The sequence below is a fragment of the Chelmon rostratus genome, chromosome 17, assembly GCF_017976325.1.
Source record: "Chelmon rostratus isolate fCheRos1 chromosome 17, fCheRos1.pri, whole genome shotgun sequence".
In the NCBI taxonomy this organism is placed as follows: Eukaryota; Metazoa; Chordata; class Actinopteri; order Chaetodontiformes; family Chaetodontidae; genus Chelmon; species Chelmon rostratus.
In genome coordinates, this window is record NC_055674.1 from 16,656,029 (window position 1) to 16,681,676 (window position 25,648).

At 43.0% G+C, this 25,648-nt stretch overlaps 4 protein-coding genes across 7 annotated transcripts; 1 reads left to right on the plus strand and 3 right to left on the minus strand.

Moving 5' to 3' along the window:
- Positions 1 to 263: 263 nt before the first annotated feature.
- ccdc97 (coiled-coil domain containing 97) lies at positions 264 to 3,057 on the plus strand. The gene is made up of 7 exons (XM_041957640.1): positions 264 to 649; positions 757 to 933; positions 1,085 to 1,244; positions 1,600 to 1,688; positions 1,801 to 1,984; positions 2,153 to 2,276; positions 2,480 to 3,057. The coding sequence occupies exons 1-7, from the start codon at positions 494 to 496 to the stop codon at positions 2,595 to 2,597; spliced, it is 1,008 nt and encodes a 335-aa protein (XP_041813574.1). The 5' UTR covers positions 264 to 493; the 3' UTR covers positions 2,598 to 3,057.
- Positions 3,058 to 5,019: 1,962 nt separating this feature from the next.
- On the minus strand, positions 5,020 to 12,270 carry LOC121621303. Of its 2 annotated transcripts, XM_041957719.1 has the most exons (9): positions 12,008 to 12,270; positions 9,804 to 9,856; positions 9,482 to 9,699; positions 9,203 to 9,371; positions 7,737 to 8,057; positions 6,880 to 7,071; positions 6,657 to 6,794; positions 6,435 to 6,552; positions 5,020 to 6,356 (listed from the first exon to the last, which is right to left on the minus strand). In XM_041957719.1, the coding sequence occupies exons 3-9, from the start codon at positions 9,695 to 9,697 to the stop codon at positions 6,155 to 6,157; spliced, it is 1,356 nt and encodes a 451-aa protein (XP_041813653.1). In that variant the 5' UTR covers positions 9,698 to 9,699; positions 9,804 to 9,856; positions 12,008 to 12,270; the 3' UTR covers positions 5,020 to 6,154. The 2 variants fall into 2 exon arrangements, with proteins under 2 accessions (XP_041813653.1, XP_041813654.1); XM_041957720.1 differs by lacking the exon at positions 9,804 to 9,856.
- A 274-nt stretch (positions 12,271 to 12,544) lies between these two features.
- Positions 12,545 to 19,325, minus strand: LOC121620980. Of its 3 annotated transcripts, none has more exons than XM_041957261.1 (13): positions 19,302 to 19,325; positions 17,675 to 17,897; positions 17,405 to 17,476; positions 17,164 to 17,297; positions 17,020 to 17,073; positions 16,881 to 16,929; positions 16,488 to 16,730; positions 16,277 to 16,362; positions 14,885 to 14,936; positions 14,336 to 14,677; positions 13,865 to 14,080; positions 13,661 to 13,778; positions 12,545 to 13,582 (listed from the first exon to the last, which is right to left on the minus strand). In XM_041957261.1, exons 2-13 carry the CDS (start codon positions 17,883 to 17,885, stop codon positions 13,381 to 13,383), a joined length of 1,779 nt encoding a protein of 592 aa, XP_041813195.1. In that variant the 5' UTR covers positions 17,886 to 17,897; positions 19,302 to 19,325; the 3' UTR covers positions 12,545 to 13,380. The 3 variants fall into 3 exon arrangements, with proteins under 3 accessions (XP_041813195.1, XP_041813193.1, XP_041813192.1); XM_041957259.1 differs by lacking the exon at positions 19,302 to 19,325 and adding an exon at positions 18,631 to 19,259; XM_041957258.1 differs by lacking the exon at positions 19,302 to 19,325 and adding an exon at positions 18,631 to 19,259 and having other exon boundaries at positions 17,675 to 17,928.
- Positions 19,326 to 22,175: 2,850 nt separating this feature from the next.
- Positions 22,176 to 25,293, minus strand: LOC121620437. The gene is made up of 4 exons (XM_041956476.1): positions 25,104 to 25,293; positions 24,931 to 24,999; positions 24,118 to 24,410; positions 22,176 to 23,176 (listed from the first exon to the last, which is right to left on the minus strand). Exons 1-4 carry the CDS (start codon positions 25,291 to 25,293, stop codon positions 22,313 to 22,315), a joined length of 1,416 nt encoding a protein of 471 aa, XP_041812410.1. The 3' UTR covers positions 22,176 to 22,312.
- Positions 25,294 to 25,648: the final 355 nt, after the last annotated feature.

The window sequence follows — 25,648 nt, forward strand, 5'->3', positions numbered from 1 at the left end:
GACTTGTCTGCAAACTTCTGGAGTTTAACAGGTGCGACTCCTGAGGTGCAGTGATTTGTGTGAAGAGAGAAGAGCACAAAATCAACAAATAAACAAAACAAAAATAATCTATATATGTATATATATATTTAATTTCTTTTTCTTTGGTCAAAAATGTACCACCAGACGGCGACAAAATCAACAGCACAGACGCGTCTTGGACCGGTAGGAACCATTCTGTCGTTCGCAGTATTGGCGGAAAATATATAAAAAACGGACCAACATGGCGGCAAAACACAACGCTCACAAAATAGTAAACAAGTGAGAAGGAGACGCATGTGTGTAATTATCCTGTCCATATTTTGTTGTCTGTGACAACGTATTGAATACAGTAACGTTAAGGTCAAGGTAATTGACAACGGAAATAAACGTTTCCCGTCTTGACGTTAGTTAAACGTAGTTTTCTACCAAGCGCCACTGGAAACCCGTCATTGATCTAGATTAACAGATAATTATGTGGGGTGAAATCGAGCCTCCCGCTAAAACACAGCCGAGTTTGTGTGACAGTGAAGACGCGTGTAAACCTCCAGAAGAACCGGGGACACAGCACAGAGAATTTGACTTCGACCGCCCCCCACAGACGCAGCCGCCGTCACGGCGAGACGCCGAGGTGAGACCACCACCACCAGCAATGCTTTGCATACGTATAATACAAACATGTGCCCGTTGCGGTTTGTTGTGGTTGCTGCAACAGTCGTCCCTCTGCTGATCATACAGTTCGTGAGCCAGGCTGAGTCCGCCTGCGTCAATGACATGGTGGAGGCCGTTGCCATGAGTGGGAGCCCAGTGAAGAGCCAGCAGAAAGGAGAGGCTGAACTGACCCTGAAGGAGCGCAAAGAGGAGCTGCTGCATCAGTACAGGAGCAGACCACTGGTGTTCCTGGAGAGGTACCATGTACGTGTGCACAGCTCGCTGCGTGGAAGTGTTTGTTTACACACGCATTTGTTTTTATCAAGTCACCAGCTGAAAAAGGTATTTAGCACACTGACAGCTTGACCAAAATACAAAACAGGCATCTGCTGTATCTACTCTCCCCCTTTTCTAGGCTTTCCTCAAGCCCCAGAACCTATCAGCGTTTGCCCACGTCTGCTCAGATCCACGAGCTCAGCACTACAGCAAAGTGATACAGAGACGAGCTGCGGCGTGCACCAACAGGACCAGGGTCCGAAACCAGCGCTACGCCGCCCTCAGGGCCCTGCAGAGGGGTAGGGGCTTCTTTTATCAAATGCAACAAACAGTGTATGGAGTCACATCAGTTAAGATTTCTTTACTACCAGAATTGTCCAGGCTGTCAGCATTAGCCAGGCTCTCTTTGTAAAATCCAGACTCATTTTGCTGTAGCCGTGTTAACGCTTTCTTTTAAAAGTGTCATGTTACACAAATAATATTATAAAATAACCAATTTTCCACTTGCCACATGTGGAAGCATGTGAATAGTTTTGGTTTTACTTGGCCAGGTTTTAGAGATCCACTGCAGAGATACCTGCTTCCCCTCCAACAAACTCTGAGTGTTCTTTTCTTTTTCATCCCTCTGTTCTCCTGCCCTACCTCCTGTTCTAGAGGGTCAGTATTTCAGTGAGGAACAGATGCGAATCAGGGAGCCGCTGCTGTATGAACAGTATATTGGCCAGTACCTGACTGACGAGGAGGTGATGCTGTCACTCAAAAGATTTGCGTTCATTTATTTCACATTTAACAGGCATTTTACAAAAAAATTTAGATCGTGTTTTTTTAGTAACTTCTGAATTACTAATCTTGTAGGTGCTGGAGCGCTCCCAGGAGGCCATGCAGGGCGGTGCACAGGGGGCACAAGGAGGAAGCACAGCAGGGCTCGCCCACCTCCTCCTCAGCTCCTACCAGGAGCAGCTCATCCAGAATCGTCTGCAGGAGGAGCAGGAGAGAGAGGAGGGAGCACAGGAGGAGGACGAGGATGAAGAAGACGAAGGTAGGACGGAGCTAAAGTGAATGTAGTTTCTGTGCTCTTGTGGATTGAAGTGAAGAGACAGTGAAGAAAACTTCTGTTTTTCTTTCTCCCCCTCCGCTGTCTTCCTCCGACTGCTTCCCTCCCTGTTCTGTCGATCGTCACATGTTTCTCTCTGCATTCCCACTGTAGATAATGATGTCCAGCAGCAGGAAGGGGAGCCCACCCCGCAGGAGAAGGCTCTGCTCAGGGAGGAGTTCATCAGTCAGATGCACCAGCGCTTCCTAGAGGGCAAAGACAAGGATTTCGACTACAGGTCAGCCACACCCCCGCTAAATTGGCATTCGCTGCATGCAACTATGAATGCCAGCTGTCTCTTATGTTGAACACTGTAGCTAACCAACAGTGAAATAATGAAAATTTAAACATTCTCCAGAATAGGTTACCACTGTAGCAAAGCACTCAGTCCAAACACATCAAGCTTTTTATTTGTGTGTGTGTGTGTGTGTCCAATTACAGTGAGGTGGATGAGAACCCAGACTATGACAACTTGGACATCGTCAGCAGAGATGCAGAGGATAAATACTTTGATGAAGAGGAGGATGACGAAGAGGAAGAAGAAACTATGGCAGAATAGCAGTTGTCGTAGTAACAGTAGCATCAACTGGTTAACACTCACTGCTTTGAACTGTAAATACAAATGTGCAAAACGAGGGTATGTATTCTATTTTGTAATGTCACACATGAATGCAAACACAGCTGGTAATAAATATTGTTTTGAGTCTTTTGTAATTTGATTGAATTTGATATTTACAGACACCGAGCAGCCGCTTTGTTCTCCCATTTGTACAAAAATGACACCGTTTGGCTCAAAACGTGGAAACAGAAAATAAAGATCCTACTGTCCAGACACTAATGATCAGCTGTGTCACTGAGCAGGCAGATTAATAGTTTAACTTTCCGACACCTCAACTCGTTTTCTTCTCAGCCTGAAGGCAAAATATGACATGTAGTGTCTTGTTTAGAGCATCAGGCACTGCCTGGTAGTAAACACAAGAAGCTGAAGTATCCTGCTTTACTGTTTCTGTGTCGGCCAAGTAAATCAGTTTGTGCAGTCTATTTGTTCCCTTTTGTTACCAGATGACTGATAATCAGACCATAGTCTGATAAATCGACCTCATGACGGGGCACCAGCAGCACAGTGGCTCAGTGGTTAGCCTATTCGCCCCACCACAAGAAGAATCATTCATTCAGTCACTGCACAAGTATGAGTTTACGTTTGCAGCTTCTGCACTTCATGCTATAAAAACAGTGAATAAGGTAAGAACAAAACAGTAAGATAAAATACCAATAAAACAGTATAGTGCCTGGCTGCATGAAAAACTGCCACAGCGAAAGATAAAGGTAGTGGCTAAAGCCCCTGTTCATAGAATAAGACTGTGAGACAGTCAGTTCGTTGCAATCAGGATTTTAATGCATGATAAGAACTGAGTGAAATCCAGCGATCCAGGATCCCTTTCATCTGAGGAGTGTGTGATCTATTGCTCAGCGTTCTTCATCATACCTGTAGCTACATCAGATGGAACAGATTAGCTTCATCTCTACACAATACACATACATGAACAAAACTGACCATTAAAGTTTTTTGTTTTTGTTTTTTTGACTGACAGGCTGAACTTTGGACAAAAGAGTGTGCCTGAGACAGCGTCTTGCTGTGTTGGACATTCTTTTTTCCTTGTCTAATTTTGTTTAATTCTGTAAATAAAAGTTTAAACTGTTCAGTCGCACAAAGTCATGTCTGATTCACTCCCAGAGCAGCGACCATTTACCCTAATTCTTAAGTGACTGCATGTGAAACAGTTCTGATACAAGCATTTCAACAGCAGTCTGTCATCCAAAAAACAGATTTATTATTCAGTAATAACAGCAACATCCATCCTCCACCGCAAAGTTTGGACTAGTTAGTGATTATTTGTACAAAAGCTATGAAGGCCCAAAACACATTTGAATGTAAAACCTACAGTTCACAGGTGGATGTTACTTCACAGTTGGAGCTCAGTTTTATTCAAGTCAGGACTCACTCAATGCTGCATGAATGCATGAATAACTTGTTCAGCTTTTGGCATCGTGGTCAGCTGACCTTCACATGGAAACACACCTCTGACCTCTGTGACCCTCAGCAGAAACATTCAGACATGTTTTGGTTGTTTACCTGCGTGGGCAGATTCTCAGCCTGTGATCGGACTCCACAGCAGCTCATTCAAACAGTTATTAGCATTTATATGGAGGGGAAATCCTGACACAACTGCCTCAAGTGTAGGAGGTCAATTCTACCACCTGGGTGGATGCTTTAAGAACAGCATCCACCTCCTCTGATGTGGCCTCCTCCGCTGCACCCACTCAAACTGAAAAATATAAAATAAACTAAAACAAAACACCAAGTAAGATTTTAAAATTATGCAAATAATGTAAAAAATCAGATTGTATTAAATTATCTAAGGGAACAGCTTTGAAAGCCATCATAATAATATTGAAACACTTACACTTACTTACAAGCTTACCGTTGGGGCCGACTCAGGCTTGTCTTGGACCAGCCTCTAGTGATGCTGCTGTAGAATCAGACTGCTGGGGGTCCTTCCAATGATCCACTGAGCTCCTCTGTTCTCTATTCTATTATAATTCATCAATTTATTCACTGAAGTCTTCAAGCACAAGATGAGATATACGATTGACGAGGGGATATTATACAGCTGTATTACAGGCTGAGCAGATGCACATAGCTTCCTCTGGAAGAAAAATAATTTTACAGAATTTCACTGTATTATTTTACAGGTTTTCAACAAATTAATTTTATTGACCATAAAATAATGGTTCAATTCTGTACATTAGTATAACAGGAAATTGTCAGTTTTTTTTTTTTTTTTTACAGGATTATCCAAGTGCTTCATTGTCCTGAATGTTAAATTCCATTGAATTATATGTTAAAAAAATACAAAAAAACACACCTCAGAATGTAAAATTAAAGTACAATTTTTAATTTATTATAAATGCAAATGTGGTTAAACGGTAAAAAAAAACTAAGGTTGCCACTTACCATCAAATTACAGTAAAAGAACCTTTTTCTTAAAACCCAAATATTTACTGTCGACAGCCTGCATTTCTACAGTCCAACTGCTGTAGAATAAAAAGAAATTCATATCATAAAACATCTCTAACATGTTGTAATTAATAACAACTCTCCAATACATTTAGAGGCTTTTCTTAACAATGTATGAGGTTCACTTTACTTTTTGTAGTCTCTGTACAACACATCGACAGTCTGCCCACAGTCCTGGAAACCTGAACAGACAAACACATCATTCTTCAAAACCTGCCACTTAGCAGCTGCTTGAGGCTAAAGACAGCTATTTCATCTGGGTCTTGATGCACAGCACAGCATATTGGTGTCTCAAAATCAAAAGGTCATAAGATGTGTTTGTTGTAGCTCCATTGGTACATGGCCTCAGCTCAGCTGGACCCACAAGCAACTGCTCTCCAAAGTCTTGTTAGGTCAATCAGTGGAATAATTGTGACAGTTGCATTTACATAGATGTCTGTCCAAACTCATATACTGTATATAGTGTAGACTCTGAAGGAATGTAATTAAAGGTATTATTTTTGGCAAAATATGAGTTATTACTATTTGTGTTCATGCTCAATTTGAAGAAATTCCCTCATGGCGTTGAGAACGGGGTGGATATGATCTCAGTTAGTCACGAGTATTAAATTGGCACAAAGTTCATTATGTGACAAAACCTTGAAGATCTGTAATGCATGACAGACTTGGCCTGACTGTGTAAAATAGTAGCTAGGAGATGACATCCAGGAAAAGACACGCATGCAAATTTCACAGAAAAATGTGTTGGGATTGCAACAACAAACAGAAAGACATGAACATGATGTCACTGTCAAAGTTCTTTAAAACTCGTCACAAAAACTTGATTCAGTTCTCAAGCGGTTGTTTTTGTTGGTTCAGGTTTACGGTGAGTAAACCCCTCTGCTCTCCACTGAGACACAGATGGAAGTGATGACGTTGTCAACAGGCAGTTTTTGAATGGAGTATTCTGATGCACCTGTAAACACCCTCAGCGATCCCTGAGTGATTGTTTTGTCCTGCAACCGTTAGCTTCACAATCAGACCCCAATGAAACCATTTCATGTTCTATGTCCCTTTAATTTCTGAGTGTAATATTCCTCTTGTAACCTCAAGACTTTTATCTGCATCTTTATCTTCTCTCTCCTCAGCTGATCAAGGTCCATTGAATCCAGATCACAGCTATTGGAGGGCCTCGAGGGTGGAGCCTCCACCTTGTAGGAGGTGTGAGTGATGTCTGGGGTTCGGGCTGTTTGGGGAACCCTGTAGAAAGGAAATCTCTTTATGGCCGTGCATACAAATGAGACACCTTTGTTTATCCAAATGACTGTTAGACCTTACCTTTTCTCTGGTGTCACCGCTTGTAATTGTGCTGCTTCATGTCCAGAGGTGGAGGCGGCTGTGTTCTCATATTTACACTGAGCCAGCACACTCTGGGGTTTAGTGGGAGGGCCAACACCTGTACAGATAGTACAACACATAGATGTAAATTCAGAAATGTATTTTTGGTCTTGCACAAACAAAACATGCAGTAACTTCTCTTACAGCTTGTGAAAAACTTACACATTGCCTCTGTGCTTTCTTCCTCAGTTCCTCTCTGTGTCGGTCTGTATATCTGCATTTCAGGCCCCATTTCTCTTCTTCTTCTTTCTTTCTCCTTCTGTCTACAATGCCCTGTTTCTTCTCTCTCCTCCCAGTCGTCTTTTCAGGGGACAAAACATTAAAGCAAATCTTGAAATCTTAAACCATCTCATCACTGCAGGAACTGTTAAATCTTGACACTAACCTTCCATGTCACCAAAAAACCCTGTGTCCGTCACAGTGACAGACAGCACAGGGCAGGAACTGAGGTGGGCGGGGTGATCGCTGGTCAATCCGATGTCTCCCGTTTCAAGTTTGATGTCTGGGGACGAGGAAGCTGGTGCGGATACAGGCGTCGGAGAACTTTCTGTTTCAGTTTTGATTTCTCTCTGTCCGTCTTCAATAATCACATACATACAATACATTTAGGAATACATGCTCACCATGAATGGTGGAATTAAAGCTGTCTTCATCATGGATGGAAGGCAGCACACGGCGAGCACTTGATAGATAAATAATGCATTATGGGTGGATTTTCCCTTTAAGGATAACCAGGCTCTGCCAGCAGCAGGCTAATGCATGCATTACAAGCTGCTGAATCACTTGTACAGTCAGTCTGGAATAATGTCCTCACAGTGACGTAATCACAACTGAAAACAGCCAGTGGATGGTGCTAAAGCACCATAAAATTACACAGTGTGCTTTACATTTATATGCAGCTTTTACATCATTCCACAACTTAATGCTCACAAAATCAATTCTAGCATCTGTGTGAGGCCCTCAAAACGTCCAAATCCTGGCAAATACAGGCTTGATTCAGGTAATGACAACAGCTTAAAGAAGCAGTGCAAGGAATTTGACAGGAAAGGCAATAATGATTACATTTTTTTAATCATATATACCCATTTCTGTCATTCCTATTCCAAATAGGTTGAATACATGGATGCCCAGACTCTGAATTTATATACATTTTTACATTTTGAGAAGTATGTATAAAATATAAAGTCTTTGGGGCTTAAAACTTATTTCCAGTGCTCTTCATTTAGCTCCTTTTCTGCTTACCTTTTTCAAGACAAACTTGGGAGGTTGCTGGTGGTCCTTCGGGGGAATATTGTCCTTTTCCCAGGTTCTGGGATCGCTGCTCTGAGATTGCATGGTGAGCAGAGGGTCCTATCAGGGATGCTGGCTGTCCAATTAGTGGTCCAATTGGAGCTGCCGGGGGTCCAGTTGAGGCTGCCAAAATCCCAGTTGGGACTGTTGAGGGAACAAGCAGGGCCATTGCTACCTGGGGGTCTGTTGGGACCATTTGTGATCCAGTTGGTGGTTCAAGAGGGGCTGATGAGGGTTCTTCTTGTTGTCCTGAAGCATCTTGTGGGGTCCAGCCTACAGCGGAGAATAACTGAAATATTTACAGAGTAATAATTCTTTGAATAGTTTAGGCTCACCCTAAAAGAGCGTGACTGAAGAGAAAAACAAGTTGAGCAGATTAAAGGTGGAAAATTCAGAAGAACTGAATTAAAATGGTGGAATAAGAACAATGTGGTGACCCCAAGGCTGACAGTCTGTCACACCATGGTGAGGTTTGTCTCGTCTTGGGGTTTTTGTCTCGTTATTTCCTGTTTTATTTTGAAAGCCTAACTCTCCTCTCGTTTCAGAGCACTTGCCCATCCTCCTGTGTCATCGGTGTGTGATTACCCATTGTCTCCACCTGTTCCTGATTACCCTCCATGTGTTAAATAGTCTGCGTCTTCCTTGTCTTGTGCCAGTGTGTCTTAGTCCAAGAGCCGATTCACCCGTGCCCGTCTTTGTCCCGTTCCCATAGCCACAGTATCTCCTCCACGTGTTCCTTTGTCCTCTCCGTGAGTGTTTTTTGTTTGTAAGTTTAATAATTCAGATTTTGTCATTTTTCGTTTGTCCTGGCTAACCCGCTTTGTAGTCCTCATTAAGAGAGTTTTTTGTTTGTTAGACTTTTTGTACTTAGCGATAGTATTCCTCTGTTTTCTCTCTTTTCATTTTGCGAGATTTTCCAGTCAGGTTTTGTTTTCTGTTAGTCTGTTGTGTTCTTCCTCCCTCGGGAGTGATTTCAGTTTGTAGTAGTTATCATACTGTTTCTGTTATTTTGTTTTTATCCTCTGCTAGAGCGTTTTTTGTTGTTTCTTTTCCTTTCTTATAGTTTCTATAGTTCAGCTTTATTGTGAATATCTTTATTAGTGTGTGTGTGTGTGTGTGTGTATATATATATATATATATATATACACACACACACATATTAGATAATTTCATAGCTCCTGATTCCTTTGCTCGCTGAAGAGGTCTGGGAATTCGTGCCTAAAATAAACTGATTATTAAGTCTCTGCACCTGAGTCCTTATTGTGTGCTGGCCTGACACAATCAAACATGGAAGAGGATGCCAAAAGCATTAATGATAATGTGATTGCTCCATTAGTGGAGAGAACAAAGCCACAGCCTCATCTGTGTCAGAGACACAGGGCATCCGATACAGAACATTAATAACAGAGCATGCTTACCTTGAATAACGATGTCATAGAGGTCTTTCATTCTTTGTAGACATGTACGTGATGTCTCAGTCAGCTTGCAACGGGGTGCCAAAACCTCAGACACCCAGGCATTTTTCTTTCTTCCAGGCCTTGACAAAAGCAAAACAGCCCTTACTCCCAGAGCGTGCAACTTTTCAAGCTAAACAAACACACACACACACAAAAGAGAATAAAAGATATTAGTGTAAAAACGTGCAAAATAATATTTGGAAACTGAACTGCATGAAAACAACAAAAGCAATCGCACACCAACATATAAGCTTCATCCCGAATATGAGACGTGGTCCGGTTTTTTTGGTGGGTATGGACCCAGCTCTCCCGCTTCTGATCAAACTTTTCCATTTTTTTTCTGAGCCTCAGCTTAGGCGGCTGCTCTGCCTTGCACGTCTTGCAGGTTTTGCAGGCTACATATAGTTGTGCGTGGCAGACCACGCACTTTTTAGTTGTTGAGCCCTGGCTCGGCATTTCTATCAGAGACAAAGTGAGAGAGAGACACACAAACAGATTGTGAGAAGTAACAAACCATGTCCAGTGACAGAACGGGATTAAAAAACAGAAAAGCAAAACTTACTTGAAGGCAACAGGCTTCTGGAAGCGAAGGGGAGAGAGTGTGTATGTGAAAAGCTGTAAGAGGAAAGTGGAGTGGCTCTTAAAATAGCTGTTGGTTTTTTTATAAAGGAGGTACAGGGGTAACAGGAGTAACGGTGGTGGGTAACACCTGGAGCTAGGGCTGAACAATATCCCAAAAAATCACAGTGCAACTAGTTTGACAGATGTTGCGATTGCAGTATGAGTCCTGATTAGCGGGAATAGTAATTTTTCCATTTAGTTTTCACTGGAAAAAATATTAAAATGACGATGATGTGACTTTTTGATGGGGTCTGGATCAAACTTACGCCTGGCGAATCAGATTTGAGCGTTGGGAATCTCTGTGGCACCGCAATGCTTCAATTGTGACACATTTTACCATTATCAAAAAAATTGCTGCTCCTGTGATTTGGATATTGCACTTTGCCATATTGCGATATTCAATAATATTCCAAATAGCTATTTCGGTCTATCAGGAAAACAAAAACAAACTTGCAGCAAGTTTTTCAGGTTTTCCCATCTTGTAAATGCAGAACTGCAATAAAATAAAGAACATAACTCTGATGCTAAACAAGTTGCTGAAGGATCTGTATTTAGTCATATTCAACTCGTTAACTGCATCAGTGTTGGCAAAATAATGGCCAGTAGATATTTGTGGACAGTAAAGATGCACTAAATTGAGCTGAATTCTTTGAAATGGATTCAATTCATCGTTTAGCCCACTACATAACTCCCTTGTTACAGCAAGCTTGTGACAGTGTTCTAAACTTGTTGCAGGAATGCATAAAATAGGATGCGAGTGGAGACTCCACACCACAGAACAGACATTAACTTACCTTGTACACAAAAAAAGACTCTACTGGCAGTAGCAAGACCTCCAACATACCCTCATTCCATCATGCAACAAGGCAGCGGGATTTGTCCGCTTACCATGCCCCTAACCTTTTGGTTAAATACAAATGCCACATGTATCTATGATACAGGATACTTAGTCAAGTCAAAGATGTGGGTTTTCAAGCAAAGAGGCTTCATCTTATGTAAATAGCATAAGTAATATCTCCATAATATTTAAAATTAATATTCTTATGTAATTAATTTCTGACTTTTTTCTTCCTGCACGTAAACTGGCAGCCATGAAATAATCTTGGAAATACATGAAGATTCGCTTAATTAAAAAACAAAAGACTTAAAACTAAGATGTAACTCCCTGGCAGGCTTCACGGCTGTGTTTTTAATTTACATTTACAGTGAAATATTCACATGTTGCTAGTTTACATTTTAAGTCACACATTTTGTCCAAACAAATATGCATCCAGTGTATCAGCAGGGCCGTGCAGAGTTGCACTGAAACAGTCACACACTGTGACTCCTGCAGTTTTGTACAACTACAAATAAAAGCGCAGAGGAAATTACTTGCATGTTTATCTGTGAATAAGATATTAACAATACGAATGTAGCTCTAATCTCATATGAAAATATTGATTCTTGATAAATATCATATTCAGCCTTTTAATGATATGTAACTAATGAGTTGGTTGAGTCCTTTTATTCATTATTGCTCATTCTAAATCACTAATAACAGAACAAAAACACTTTACAGATTTACACTGTGTGATCAAGATGAAATTAATATAGATTATAATGCGTGTATGACCTAAATTTACTGACATCTGTACTGCTCATTAGAAGCACAATATATTTGCACAGGAAAAGGTGTGTGTCCCTGCACTTTGCCAGTCACATCTCAGTGATGAAATGCTCTGTTGTGGTTGTTTTTAAAGATGCTAACACACGTTTTATACTCCTGCTACAAAACGTTGAACCATCTCTGACATCAGTGCAATGTACAGAAAAAGTTTAGGTCCAGTCCTGGTTAAAAATTTGAGCGAGGCACTGACCTGTCTGTGATTTGTTGACCGTGGTATATTGCTATAATACTGGTCAGACTTCACATCAACGCAGGATTAGCCTAAACTTCAGCAAAAAGTCATTATAAGATAGCCTTTCAGCAAGAAAAGTAAAGCTAAATGCTCAAAACAGCTAACTTACTCCGCTAACGTTTCATTATCATTCACCTGCTCTCTGCCACCAAATTAAATGTATTTAACATGGCAACACTCACAGGCGACCTGTTAGCAAAACACGTTAATACATTAAAAACACGTCCGCCATGAATGCTCATCTTACCTGGCGGGGAAGGAGCTCGGACTCTTCTGTCAGCCTCACGTCTGTCCGGGGGGAGCTGCTGGCATTGAGTCGCCCTGCACCTTCATACGAGGCGCGGCAGAACGTGACAGTGGCACGGTATGCTCCAGCGGCTCTATTACACGCTTTGACGCGAGGCTGGGCTGGAAACAGCTAACGGAGAAGGGAGAGTGTGTGTTCTGTCTGCGCAGGAGTTACACTGGTAGACAATTTGGAGACCGCGGAGTTCAGCCTCGGAACGCGCTGCTAAATGACTCCTGCACGTCAGGTTAATTACGTGCGTGACGGACAAACGTCACCCACCCCTCTGTGTTTCTCACGAGGGGCGGAGAAATGGCGCGCGGTCCACCGCAGCTGCGTGACGCACAGGGCGGCTGCGCACCGCTCAGCGCACACCTTTTTTTTGAAGAACTTTATTGAAACGGTAACAGTCACAGACAGGCCAGTTCACAGTGGTGTCCTAACACCTTTTTTTGTTTGTGCATTTGACATGTTTGTCACATCTTGCGTTTTTAATATAGGAGCAGAGTCAGATTGTGGTAGACGTAAAAACTAACCCAACCAAATTTAACCGGGTACCTGCTCAGCACCACACTAAGAGCAAAATAGACAAGGAGTAGCAAATAAAGAAATAAAAAATGGTAACAAAGATCAGCAAAAGTGTTCTGAATTTATTGAAATAATGTAAAAATAGAGTAATTATAAAATAATTACCTAATAGCCTGAATGTTGGTTTCATACATTACACTGTAAACAGGCAAGGTCAACTGTCACCACAGCTCCCGTATGTCCTCCAAGTCTAAATCAGATTATATTATCCAGAGTTGTACAATCATTTACTTACTTTGACAGAAAAGCAAAAAGGACTGAGATCAGCTTGATATCTGTGTCCAAATTCATCACATGCCTCTTAAACTGGCATAAGTTCTTTACTTGATGTCATCTTTAAGATCCATAATGATGACAGACCTGTAAAATATGTGCTGGGAGATGCTGTCCAGAGAGAGACATGCATGCACATTTCACAGAAAGTTGTGCTAGATTCTGTAAATAAACAACAACAAAAATTGCTCATCAACAACAAAATCAAACATGAACATGATGTCACTGTCAAAGTTCTTTAAAACTCGCCACAAAAACTCGATTCAGTTCTCAGTTCTGTTTTTGTTGGTTCAGGTTTACGGTGAGTAAACCCCTCTGCTCTCCACTGAGACACAGATGGAAGTGATGAGGTTGTCAACAGGCAGTTCTTGACTGGAGTATTCTGATGCACCTGTAAACACCCTCAGCGATCCCTGAGTGATTGTTTTGTCCTGCAACCGTCAGCTTCACAATCAGACCCCAATGAAACCATTTCATGTTCTATGTCCCTTTAATTTCTGAGTGTAATATTCCTCTTGTAACCTCAAGACTTTTATCTGCATCTTTATCTTCTCTCTCCTCAGCTGATCAAGGTCCATTGAATCCAGATCACAGCTATTGGAGGGCCTCGAGGATGGAGCCTCCACCTTGTAGGAGGTGTGAGTGATGTCTGGGGTTCGGGCTGTTTGGGGAACCCTGTAGAAAGGAAATCTCTTTATGGCCGTGCATACAAATGAGACACCTTTGTTTATCCAAATGACTGTTAGACCTTACCTTTTCTCTGGTGTCACCGCTTGTAATTGTGCTGCTTCATGTCCAGAGGTGGAGGCGGCTGTGTTCTCATATTTACACTGAGCCAGCACACTCTGGGGTTTAGTGGGAGGGCCAACACCTGTACAGATAGTACAACACATAGATGTAAATTCAGAAATGTATTTTTGGTCTTGCACAGACAAAACATGCAGTAACTTCTCTTACAGCTTGTGAAAAACTTCCACATTGCCTCTGTGCTTTCTTCCTTAATCCATCTCTGTACAGGCACTGTGGCAGCATCACTGGTATTTCCAGGTGCAGAAGGTTGACCACTGGCTTCAGATCTTGACATGTCAAGATGTGTCTGTATTTCAGGCCCCATCTCTCTCGACTGTCTTTCCTTCCCCTCCTGTCCCCTTTCTTTTCTCTCCTCCAAGTCGTCTTTGCAGAGGACAAAATATCAAGCAAATACAAATTTTAAAACAAATCCTTGAAATCCTAAACATTAAATTATTAAAGTCTGACTATATAACCTTGACTATGACATACCTCCCCCAAAAATATGGCGGTTATATCACACTTGATCCCATGTGTTTTCAAATGGCATCTGCCAGGTCATAAAGTCTAATCACATTGTGTATGTGGAGAATCGTGACACCCCTAACAGAACATGTTAAAACTTCATTTGATGCCAACCTTTCATGTTGCCAACAAGCCCAATGGAGGAACTGAGGATGGCAGGGGGACTGCCGCTTGCTGCGATGCCCTCAGTTTCAGGTTTGACGTCTTGGGATGAAGCGGCTGATCCAGATCCAGGTGCTGGAGAGTTTTGTGTTTCAGTTTTGATTTCTGTCTGTCTATCGCTTTTCCTTCTGTTACTTCGGGTGGACTCCTCTTCATTTTCTTCCTCTGCACCATCAGGTGGGTCTGACATCTCTGAGGAATCAGTGTCTATGGCTGCTGTGTCATCTATTGCTGAAGCGTGTTCTCGCTTCTCTTCAGATAGTGCATGATCATCCAATGGCCAACGGCAACTGTCTGTTCACAAATGTTAGTATTAATATTAAACACTGTATTTACTGACACACATCTCCAGATTGAGATGGGATCACCAAACCATGGCAGTAAAAGACAGTGACATGAGCATCACCCCACAAATTACTCAAACTGATGTAACTGCACTGCTCACATACTAATAACTCTGTTTGATTCAACAGGACAATTATCATGATAACATTTACAAACCTCCGAGTGGATCCGCCATGTAGTTGGACTGACAATCACTCTGTACCTGAAACTAGAGGAGACAACATGCAGTTACCTTTAAATCACGTTTAAAATGTAATTGATTATAATTAATTCATCAGACAAGCTAATTAGTTCAAAGGTGCAAGATATCTTAAAAAACTTTGTATTTGTAGATATTCATAGACCCTTTTAATTCTTCAAGCATAGCTCGTAAGACTCAAATCAAAAATGTAAGTAGGGTTGGGTGACATGACGGTATGCATCGCATGAGGTTGGAACTGTCCACCGGCAGAGATTTGGCTGTACCATTTCCACCGCAGGAACTATCCCATCTCTGCTATATATTCGGAGCAGGCTGTGTAGCCAATCAGGGCTGGATTTGTGATCTCATGATCTCGTGAACCATTTCTCAGTTGAATTTATATCTTTCTTTCTGTTGTATCTTTCTGTTTCTGTATCATGATGTGCAATTTTACTGTGATATAAAAAATGCATATAACATGAAAGAGGATTTTGGCCATATCGCCCACCCCTACATGTCAGGGCTGTAAAAACATGATAAAAAGCATACAATTTAGGTTTTACAGCTTATATATCAGTAATACAGCTCAGCTAAGAGCCTTCAAACTTCAGTCCCCTTTTTCTCGGCTTCACCTGTTCTGTAGTTACGGCTCTCTTGATTTTCTAAGGTAGAATAAATGATTGTCTGTCTTTGGTCGATAAAAGGAAGAAAATATGTTTTTAAATAATATTCCAGCCACGCCAGCTGCTCTGTGTGTTCAGACCACAGACTGTATACTAAGACAGAATGCAAAGTGAATTTCAGAGGCAGCACGCTGTATACAAAGTCAATGGAATTCGTCTGGGATGGTGTGAATCGACACAAATACGCGGCCACAGAAGTAGCATACCCTCTTAGTAGCAACAGACATTTTTAACTTGTTGTAGCAGAAAAAGCACAGGTGGAATTTATAACATCAAAGATGGCTCAGTTCCATCAAGTGTCCCCGTGAGCCAGCAGGTACAATACCAGGACCGTGCCTAAACATAATGCAGCTATGCTTCATGGTAGTAAAGACACCGGTGCTGTTCCTGCTATGACATGTCAAAATGTCTCTGCGACAACGAAAGATTTTTTTTTAAATCTGCAATGTGTTCTTGCTTCATAAATGAGGCAATGAATGAACTAAATAGTTTTGACCCCGAAATAATAAGAAAAACCTCCATTTAGTTGATGTCCCAGCAGTTTTGCATGGCAGATTCATATTGCTGTTGTTAACCATTTTCTGATGAATACCAGATTGGTACCAGTGTCAGACCAATAAACTTTTTATGTGTGTGTGTTTTGAGACATATAGAGGGTGAGGTGCACACAGCTCTCCATCTCACCTGTGGAAGCCTTCGGATGATAACTTTTACTTCCTTCTGCAATACACGTCTCTCAGGTGTTGAAATGCGCAATTTTGCCTCCCTTTCTGAAAGAAGAAGAGTATTATTCGTACACACAGAGAGAGAGAGAGAGAAACGCCTACTAGCCTAACATGCTAACATTAATTTCAATAATAGTATTTCCACAGATGGTCCCTGTCGGAAACATCACCTTCATCACTGTCGTCAACACTGTCGTCATCAGCAACAGAATCCTCATCTTCCATTTCTCCCTTTTCCATTTTATCTTCCTCTTCTTTACTCTCGTGAACTCCAGAGTCTACAACCTCTCGTCCATTTTCAGCCCCTACCCTTTCTTCCTCTGGCTCTAGTAGCAGTTCTTCTCTGCCTGCATGCCAGTCTTCATCTGTAACATACTCTTCCTCAGCTTCTTCTGCAGATCGTATTTCTGACCCTTTGACAGGGATATAATAATATTGTAAATTACTACGAGGCACGTCTAAACATTGAACAAATATCAAATGAATAGTATTAACTTGGCATGCACTATGCTTGCTGTTTTATTTGTGGTTAAAGTTAAAGTCACAACAAAGTGCAGACTAACCTTCAGAGGAGCTCGTCGATGGGCGATTTGATGGCCGGATTTTCTTTTGCTGGGAGAAGAAAGGAAAAACGAATACAGGACAAAGTCGCGTGAATTTGCTTTACAAAATCAGCATGACATTGATCAGATGTTCAGTTACCTTTGTGGTCTCACTTCCTCTCCTTTTATATCCTGTGGTGGTTAAGCAGCGTTGCTGTGATGATAGTGATAAGTCAGTTAGGCGCTTTGATTCTGCTGGATTTTGAAAAGCACACCCTGCATTAAAGACAAAAAAAAATCTTACCTCAAACAAAAACTGCAGAGGCTTGTTGTCATGGAAAATACTTGTTTTCCATTTTTTACAGGAGCCTTTCCCCCCAAAGTCCTCAAAGGCAGGGGGAGAAAACCAGCGGTCCTTACACATGATGCAGCGCTGTCCTAAACAGAGCATCCCCAGACAACAACACAGATTACAAACAAAAACAGGAAAAGGAATAATTTGTTTAATTATGAGTCAAACTGGACATGTATGAGTGTCCTCTCACCCTTCTCTAGCTTCTCCACGTCCAGGACACCGCTTCTGTTTCCACAGGTTACAGTCAGCACTCGCATCGATTCTGCACAGTTGGACACACAGTTGACTTTCAGCATGTTCATTAGACGTAGGAGAAAATACAGCGAGTCCATTTTCATGTGCATAGATTTTCTGTGAGGAATTCAATGCATCTTACGATACAGGTTATTATTTAGTAAGGCCCTCTTGTTTTCAAACGATGACTGCATGCTCAGTGTATCACACGGCTCTAAAGACCCACTATTTTCTTGCATCCTCTGACTGTGGCTGTTCTGGGCGGATGGGTACGGCTGCTCATTGTCTTCCTCATCTTCTTCTTCCTGCGTCTCGTCCTCCTCATCAACATCATCCTCGGCATATCTTGCCCTCTTTCTATTCCTTGAGCTGGTTCTTCTGTCCCTGTCCTCCTCTTCAGCACTCATGGCCCTTAGCCGTGTTCTCCTCCTCTCCATACCGTCCTCTGTCTGAACGAAAACAAAAAAACCAGCTGAGTTCCTGTCGGGAGGCAGATGACAACGGAAAAAGCACAAACAAATTAAGAAAATGTCCTTATCAATTTGACACTTAACACTTGCACAGCATTTAGAAAACGCTGCACTGTAAATACACCAAACGACAACACAAGTGTTTCCAGAGGATATTTCAAACTGCTGGACACTGTTGAGTCATTTTTAACATAATATATAATTAGCATGATTGTTACTATTGTTATTATGGCTATTCTGAGTGAAAATCCAGACATTCATACACACACACCCTCACTCAAACATCTTCAATGCAAATTTAGGATAACTTGCTGATCTGACATACTTAAGGTGCAATACTCACATTGTACGCTGTGTACATACAGTAATGTTGGACTTCAGCCTACATCAGTATGACTTGGCATCTTTGTATACATGTTTTTATTGATCAATTGTATATTTTAATATTTCTAATCTAATAAGCTGCTCTGTTGTGAATTTTAATGTTGGACTACAAGATTTTCATTGCATAGGTTCCTGTGGTTCCCATGCAAATGATAATGAACTTGAAATTCTTTCCATGAACAGACCTTGGTCACACCCACTGAAAGACAGGTTGCTTCTTGCCATTTCTTTCTTAGAGTAAATACACCATCGTACCAACCAGCTTCAGAGCTCAATTAATATAACATATATATTAAGAAAGTGCACTGAGATCAGTTTTAAATTATACCTTCACATTTAAAGTGTTCCGAGACGTGCTGGCCTCCTGGAGGTCAAACTACATTACTTCCTATTGTTGTAGATCGCTGTGCAGCGTCAAATGATGGCTGAGATCGCTTCGCTTCCTGGAGCAAAAAGAGGAAGCGGGGATGTGCCGCCCGTCGGTCACACAGCTGGAACATCTGCTTTTCAGATCTCCACTGACCTGAAGCGTCCCTGTCAGGGATGAAGAGGGAGGGAGAGCAGGCCGAGCTGACTGAGACTGAGCCATCTGTAAAAGCTGCTCTGCAGAGTCCAGCTGCAGCCTGCATCCGACCAGCCTGAGCGTAATGCCACCGAGCAACATGAGCGCACTGAGCATAGATGAGGAAGTTATCCTGCATGGCATATCTGACGGGGAAGATAGAGTAATCTAACCATTGTGTTCCACGCCGCACCAACACACAGCTTTAACGCTGAATTCATGCAATAAATCAGGTATCTCTGGCTGCTGTGACTGGCGCGCTGTTCCGCACCCACTGCTCTCCAATTCACCCGCCTACAGTAAGCACAGTCGAGCAAGCACAGGGCTGTTTATTATGGAACTGTTTGGCAGAATTACACGAACCCGCCAAAACAACTTCGCATTTGTTCAGAAATCCCCAAAACAACCACAGATGAAGAGCCAAAGTCGCGCCTTACCTGTGCTGGCCGTCACAGAGGAAATGAAACTGAAAGTGGGAGTGACAAACACTCCCACTAAGTTACCGAAGAGTCTCACTGAGGTTTAACAGTCTTTGAACATGTTATTCTTAAAAGTCACCACTAGAGGGCACTGCAATCACCGTCAGTGAGGAGACAGACTGCTCCATCCTGATGGAGACTGCATGTCTGTCCTGCAAATGACGTGTAATAATCATAGGTATGCAGAATAATTGCTTCTGTAAATTGATTAATTATCCAATTTTAGGCTCACTGATGATAAAACATTACCAGGTACAATTTAAAACACAACATTTTTAGCACGTGTTTTCAGTTGTGTTATATGGATTATTTCTTCATCATTAAGTTATAGAATCAAAACCATGTTTGTGTTTTGTTTTGTTTTGTAAAAATAGACTGAAAACACAATTTCTCTCTAATACAGGCCATTACATTAATTTAACATCCATTGTAGACACACTTACTATTTTTTCTCAGAAAGCAAAGGTATTTTTCTTGGAGTCACAAGACCAGGGTACAGTTCGCCAGGAATTAGATCAAGACAACCTGCAGAGTTCTGGAACGAGATCCTGCGGACTGACGAGACTTAGATAAACCTCTACCAGAGTGGGGGGAAGAGGAGAAAAGAGAAAAGAGACAGCCCATTATCCTCATCTGTAAAACATGATGGGCTAAATGTTGTGGCACAGGCACGTATGGCTGCCAGTTGAAGTGGCTCCCTCGTAGATCAATCCTCTCTGCTCAGAGTCAGCCCAGTTCCTCAAATCTACTTGCATGGCACTTTACGCTGCAGTGGGATGATGAGGTATTGACATAAACAAGAAGCTTAGCGAAGTAGCCACATAGCATATTTTTTGCTTTTACTGTAATATTTACTAGTTAATAATAATTTAATCATAGATATACCTTTAAAAAGGATTATGACTGCTAAAAAATATATATATATAAAAATATAGGCCTGTACCTATATATTTTTGTATATACGTAGTGTTGATATGGCTTTTTGAAAAAAAAATCAGATTTTCCCAAGAAAAGGTGGCTGTAAAGCAAACAGCTGTTTAAAATGCAATACAATAGCTTGCTGCAAAAGCAAATGTTTCTTTTAAAACGTGCTAAAAATGACAAACATTATGAATGTTCAATAATCTTTCTGTGGAATTCAAATAATTATTTTGTGCAACATTATGAAGAAAGCATTATTAGGGAAGACTGTTGATTCTATAAAGGGTCGCTGTCAGTCCACTTAGTGAGGAGTGCAACAAGGACCTGAGTGTATGGTTGTATGTGAGGGTTGAAATGCAATGAATGCACACACACTGTTACGGCAAGAGATAACACATGATGACTGCTAATTTTCTATTATGACTGTAAAATGTGTGTTTTACAGGTCATCATATACTGTAAAATTAACATTACTTAGCTTTGGTCATTTGGAATGAAAAGAGGGAGAATTATCCCATCAAAGAGTAAATTAAATGTCAAAAAGTTTGCCAAGTGCAACTATTATAGAAACAAAAAGAAATGAGATGGCAGAAGCCAGTGATGCACCTTTACTTACAGTAATGTCTTTTACTTTGCTTGGCTTTAGAGTGTTAGAGGCTGCAGTCAACACGTCAGCTAACACCTCAGCTAAACGTGACGGCCTTTGGTTCAATGGTGAATTCTAATGGTCACATGGCCAATGGAAACAGCTGGGAAAGTACTGAAGTTTAATGTGATGGCACTATCTTGTTCCACTCTAGAGTTTACAAACTCAAACTGATGAAAAGTACCATCTGGTGACCCAGGCATTAGTTTAATTTTGGAGATGTTTTGAAAGGGGAGGGCCACAGTGGGCCAGTATCTGAGAGTTACATGGACCACCGCTTTAAAAGCCTTAAAAGTCAGATTCACATTCTTTCAAGCTTAAATCAAAGCAATGCTCACATGGCTGTGTGCTTTAATCGCTCTGTCCATGCTGACCTGAAGACAAACCTCTGTGATGCCACTCTACTCTACTTTGCGAGGCAGCTGGATTTACAAGATCACGCCAGCGAGAATCAAGCTCGCTAGACTTCAAATTACACAACTGAGAGGAAACCACAGTCATTTCAGACCAATCAGCATCCTTTGAGGAAGTACTATTTGCTACGGCTTTCGATTGAAAACGACAATAGTAGCCTCTAAAACGGTTAGCATGGATGATCATATAGCATCTGTCGTATCAGAACAGGAGAGCATCCCTTCACCTACAGAAGAGCAAAGAACGGCACAGAGCAATGAGTCCAACGACTACATCATACCGATCATGATCTGATTGGCTGACGTTAGCCTGTGATAGATGCCAATAGGCAGTATTTTTTTAATGCTCCTGCCCTTTTCCAAACAGTTTCCACAGACAACTTCCCAGAAGGTAGGGTAAGGTTACCACGGGGGACAACATCCACACATCTGATTTTTGCTAAAATGCATCACAGAGTTCAGCTGAAGCTAATATGAGGATCCAAAGGTCAGTGTTGACAAATCAAGTCGGTCTCGTCCAAACTTTGGGTCTCTTTAGTGCAAAATGTTTGATGAAGGTGGTAATGATTCCTGAAGTTTCTAAAGCAATGACAGTCTGCTCCGAGCAAATGGTGAAATCATTTCAGCATCTTTTCATAGCAGAGCAGTAAGGAGATGTAGGAATTATCATTCAACTATTATCATCATCACCTAACTCCAAACCACTAAACCACAAAATCTGATGGACTGAAGGTTCAAGGAGAAGGTTTTTATTGGATGTTAATGCTGCAAACTCTAATGCACTGTAATGAAAAGCATGTAAGAAAAACCCCCGTTTCACTTGTGCTTAGTTCAGCAAAGTGAGCAGTTCACATGATTTTATAAATGCTTGTTCACATGAAGTCCAGGAGAGTAAAACCATTCAGGCTGGATCACTAAGTGTCAGGAGGTTTAAGAAGTTCTCATAAACATGATTTCAGGATGGGAAGAAAGAAGGCTTTCACCCTGCGTCACTTCCGATCAGCCAGTCTCTGCAGGAGGGCAATGACTGTGTCCTGTTTGGAGGAGAGCAGCTCCAGGGCCGTGGCTATCCTGCCGAGGGACTCCGCCATCCGCACCTCCCTCCTCTCGCGCCTCTTCTCTCTGGCCTCCACCCGGCGGCGAGCCACCCGATCCAGGTAGGCCTGCTCCTCCTGTCGCTTCAGAATCTCCTGGAACAAAGCGGCGCTGGTCTGCTCCTCGCCTCCTTTCTGGCTCTGTCCTTCGGCTCCCGACGCGGTCGGCACAGATAATGAGGTGGAGATAGAGGAGGTGAGGCAGGAGGTTGTGGGGGGGAAAGAGGACAGGCCCAGGAGATTCTGGCTGTTGCCAAGAGGCGCGTTGCTAAGGCGAAAGGGTATGACGCCTGATGTGAACGATGGAGCTTTACGGCCTACGTAGTGTGAGGTGTTGAGGTCTGCGTTGCTGGTTGAGCCAAGGGAAGGGGACGTAGAGGCTGTCTCTGTAAAACACGGCGAGGAGATAAAAGATGGAGATGGCACGACGGTGGCTGGGTGGATGCTGGTTGTGACAATGTCACTGTTGAGGACGATCAGGGGCTTGAGCTCTGCAGCATTTGCTGGGCTAAAGGTCCCTGTGGTCATCGAGGTAATGGCAGCTGTGCTACTGACGGCTCCCTGACCCGCTGATTCCACAACACCGGTCGAAGCAAAGTCCCCGTGAGGGCGGATGATGGTGGGGGGCTGCGGAGCCTGCGGCTTCGCAGCGATCTTTGCCAAAGGGCCGGGCAGCGTAGAAACAGCGGTTCCACCTTTGCTTCTCTTGTTGTTGATGATCTGAGTGCCGACAGTGTCACAGAGCGTGGCATCCATCAGCTAGAGTGAGAAAAGACAGACACAAAGAGACGGAGACAGGAAATAAACAACCCAAGTTATTTGTGATACAGATCAGGTGATCAGCAGCTGATCTCAGAGTACTGAGAACAGACTCTATGCACTGCTGCTGCTTACTTCTATTAACTGGCTGATACTTCTTTCCGCTCTTTTGTTAACATGGTGGACACATCTGAGTACATGTAGTGTTGATTTCAACGCAAAAACAGTCGTCATTACGGATGAGTCCTCCTCCTCCTGCACGCTCTACCCAGACGCCACCCCTCACCTAAACCAAACAGTATTTCCAGGAAGTGAGACTTCTGACACGAAGTGAAAGGGCGACACTGAACAGTGTCTGGACCGGATTCTACGGACGGTGTTTGGAGTTCATATGACAAAACGGCTTTAATGTCAAAATATTTGGGGTGGACAGCATGATATAGCAGTCCAGCTGCCTGGCAAGGTCACATGATCCGGGCACCAGGACCACTTACGGCGTTGTCACGTGACCTGAGGGCGACAGTTGGTGGCCATAATGCACAACAGTATGGCACAGTTGCTGCCCCCCTGCCGCAGTCTGCGTATATTTCAGTGCTTTCATTTCTATTCCAGTTTCACAAAGGAAACTGAGGCCTGAGAGGCAGAAAGTAATAGTCTGCCAGAGGGACGTTTATTCTGGCTAATTACAATTTCCCTCATAAAACAACATCTGCTCGCACAGCAATCACTGCGGGCAAACACGGTGAGGTGTCGGAGCTTTCTGGGTCAGAGCGCAGACGTCCAAATTAGCTCCCAAATTATTTATAAACTATGAGAAGTGTCTGATGTTTGTTTTGGGGTGTTTTTATATTTCACTCCACCTTGGGGGGAATTTTTTTTCCGCCCCCGTGTGGAAACAGAGTGCAGAAAGGAAGCGCTCCTTTTCCCGCTGCCGGACTTACATCGAAGAACTCCCAGGACGTTTTCGCGTGCCCCGTCTCCCGGCTGCGGTCCTTAACCCTCTTGTACGTGACGATGAGGTTGTTCCACTTGCGGCGGATCTTCTCCACAGGCAGCACGTGGCCCTTGGAGGCCATCTCCTCCTGGACGCTCTGGAAGAGCTGCGAGCGCTCGCGGGTCTCGTACAGGCCCCAGCGGCGTCCGACGGCCTCGATCAGACACAGCACGGCTTTGGAGGAGAAGTCTGAGCCGGAGGGAAGGCTCTTCTCCGAGGAGGCAGGCGGCATCGCCGAAGCTGGGAGAAGACACAGGAGGCTCTGAATGGTTGCTGCTCATCACATGTGATCAAACCACACCCACGCAGTCCAAATGAGTTAAAATATTCATAATAACAGCTAAAGATGATTTTTTAAAAACTTATTTGGTCATGAATCTTTAATGATTTGGACAAACAGCCAAGTTTTTAGTAGCTTTAAGCTGAAACAGGCTCAAATATATCATCAGTTCCTCTGTAAACTCTATTTGGAGTGAGCAAAATATGACATTTTTGCTGATCTAAAAATAGAGTTTAGAGTAAGAAAAGGTTGAGGTGCCATCCTTTGAGAGCTTGGGATCTAATTAAGTTACATAAATGAAGCTGCACTGCCACAGATCTTTATTTGCATATATGCTAAGGAGACTCAAACCTCATGTGCACCTGTCAAGAGGCGCGCATGCTGCACGGAATGTGCGCTTTATTTAATTCTGACGATAGGAGCCAGTTGCAAGAACTCACACCGACTACAGTCACAGCAGTAAAAGTACGAGCCTCTCACCTGGAGCTATCTTCAGGTAAGTTTTTCCGTCGCCTGATGTGGTGAAGAAGCGCTCTGTACTCACCGGATCTGATGGGGATAAAAGCAAAGCACGTTCATGTCATCGAGACAGAGCGACAGATTTCTATTCCTAAAAAAAAGGAGAGATGAGTGTGAAAGAAGTCTACACTCACACAGCAGCACGGGTGTAGATGTCGCGGCTGCTTGCAGCTCTGTGTCAGCCAGCTCATCTGTAGTCTGATCCCCTCCTCCCCCCCCTCCTCCTCCTCTGCATGCGGTATCTCCGCAGGGCGCAGGCGACTCCTGACTGCCCAAAACCAGCGCAGATGTGCTCTCGTCGACCGCTTCGGTCTTCACGTGCATCGTCGCGACGTCGCCGCTGCCTGCTTGCAGATTTCCCTCCATGGCTGACACAGAAACACACATAAGCCAAATGGAGGAGAGAGAGGAAGAGAGAGAGGGAGAGGGAGAGGGAGAGAGGGAGCCTGTTTTGTCTGCGCAGGCGTTGAATTGGGAGAAAGTTTGGAGATCTCAATCTGGGATGCGGACTTCGGGCTCGGCGTGCGCTGCAGAAGTCATGACCCCCGCGCGTCAGGTTAGTTGCGAGCGCGGTGGGCAAACGCCGTCCCCCCTCTCCGTGCTTTTCACGAGGGGCAGAGAAATGGCTGCGCTGTCCACCTCAGCCGACGGATGCGCAGGGCGGCTGCGCAGCGCTCGG

Excerpts from the sequence above, each read along its gene's own strand:
- LOC121621303 (XM_041957720.1), bottom strand. The coding sequence starts at position 9,697 with ATGCCGAGCCAGGGCTCAACAACTAAAAAGTGCGTGGTCTGCCACGCA. Across the intron at positions 8,058-9,202 it reads CTATGACATCGTTATTCAAG|GCTGGACCCCACAAGATGCT; the intron begins GTAAGCATGCTC and ends TCTCCGCTGTAG. Across the intron at positions 7,072-7,736 it reads CCAAGTTTGTCTTGAAAAAG|ACGGACAGAGAGAAATCAAA; the intron begins GTAAGCAGAAAA and ends TGATTATTGAAG.
- LOC121620980 (XM_041957261.1), bottom strand. The coding sequence starts at position 17,885 with ATGGAGAGGAGGAGAACACGGCTAAGGGCCATGAGTGCTGAAGAGGAG. Across the intron at positions 14,678-14,884 it reads CATGGCGGATCCACTCGGAG|ACAGTTGCCGTTGGCCATTG; the intron begins GTTTGTAAATGT and ends ATTTGTGAACAG. Across the intron at positions 13,583-13,660 it reads GCGGTGACACCAGAGAAAAG|GGTTCCCCAAACAGCCCGAA; the intron begins GTAAGGTCTAAC and ends TCCTTTCTACAG.
- ccdc97 (XM_041957640.1), top strand. The coding sequence starts at position 494 with ATGTGGGGTGAAATCGAGCCTCCCGCTAAAACACAGCCGAGTTTGTGT. Across the intron at positions 1,245-1,599 it reads CCTCAGGGCCCTGCAGAGGG|AGGGTCAGTATTTCAGTGAG; the intron begins GTAGGGGCTTCT and ends CTCCTGTTCTAG. Across the intron at positions 1,985-2,152 it reads CGAGGATGAAGAAGACGAAG|ATAATGATGTCCAGCAGCAG; the intron begins GTAGGACGGAGC and ends TTCCCACTGTAG.
- LOC121620437 (XM_041956476.1), bottom strand. The coding sequence starts at position 25,293 with ATGCACGTGAAGACCGAAGCGGTCGACGAGAGCACATCTGCGCTGGTT. Across the intron at positions 25,000-25,103 it reads ATCTACACCCGTGCTGCTGT|ATCCGGTGAGTACAGAGCGC; the intron begins GTGAGTGTAGAC and ends TATCCCCATCAG. Across the intron at positions 23,177-24,117 it reads CGTCCTGGGAGTTCTTCGAT|CTGATGGATGCCACGCTCTG; the intron begins GTAAGTCCGGCA and ends TTCTCACTCTAG.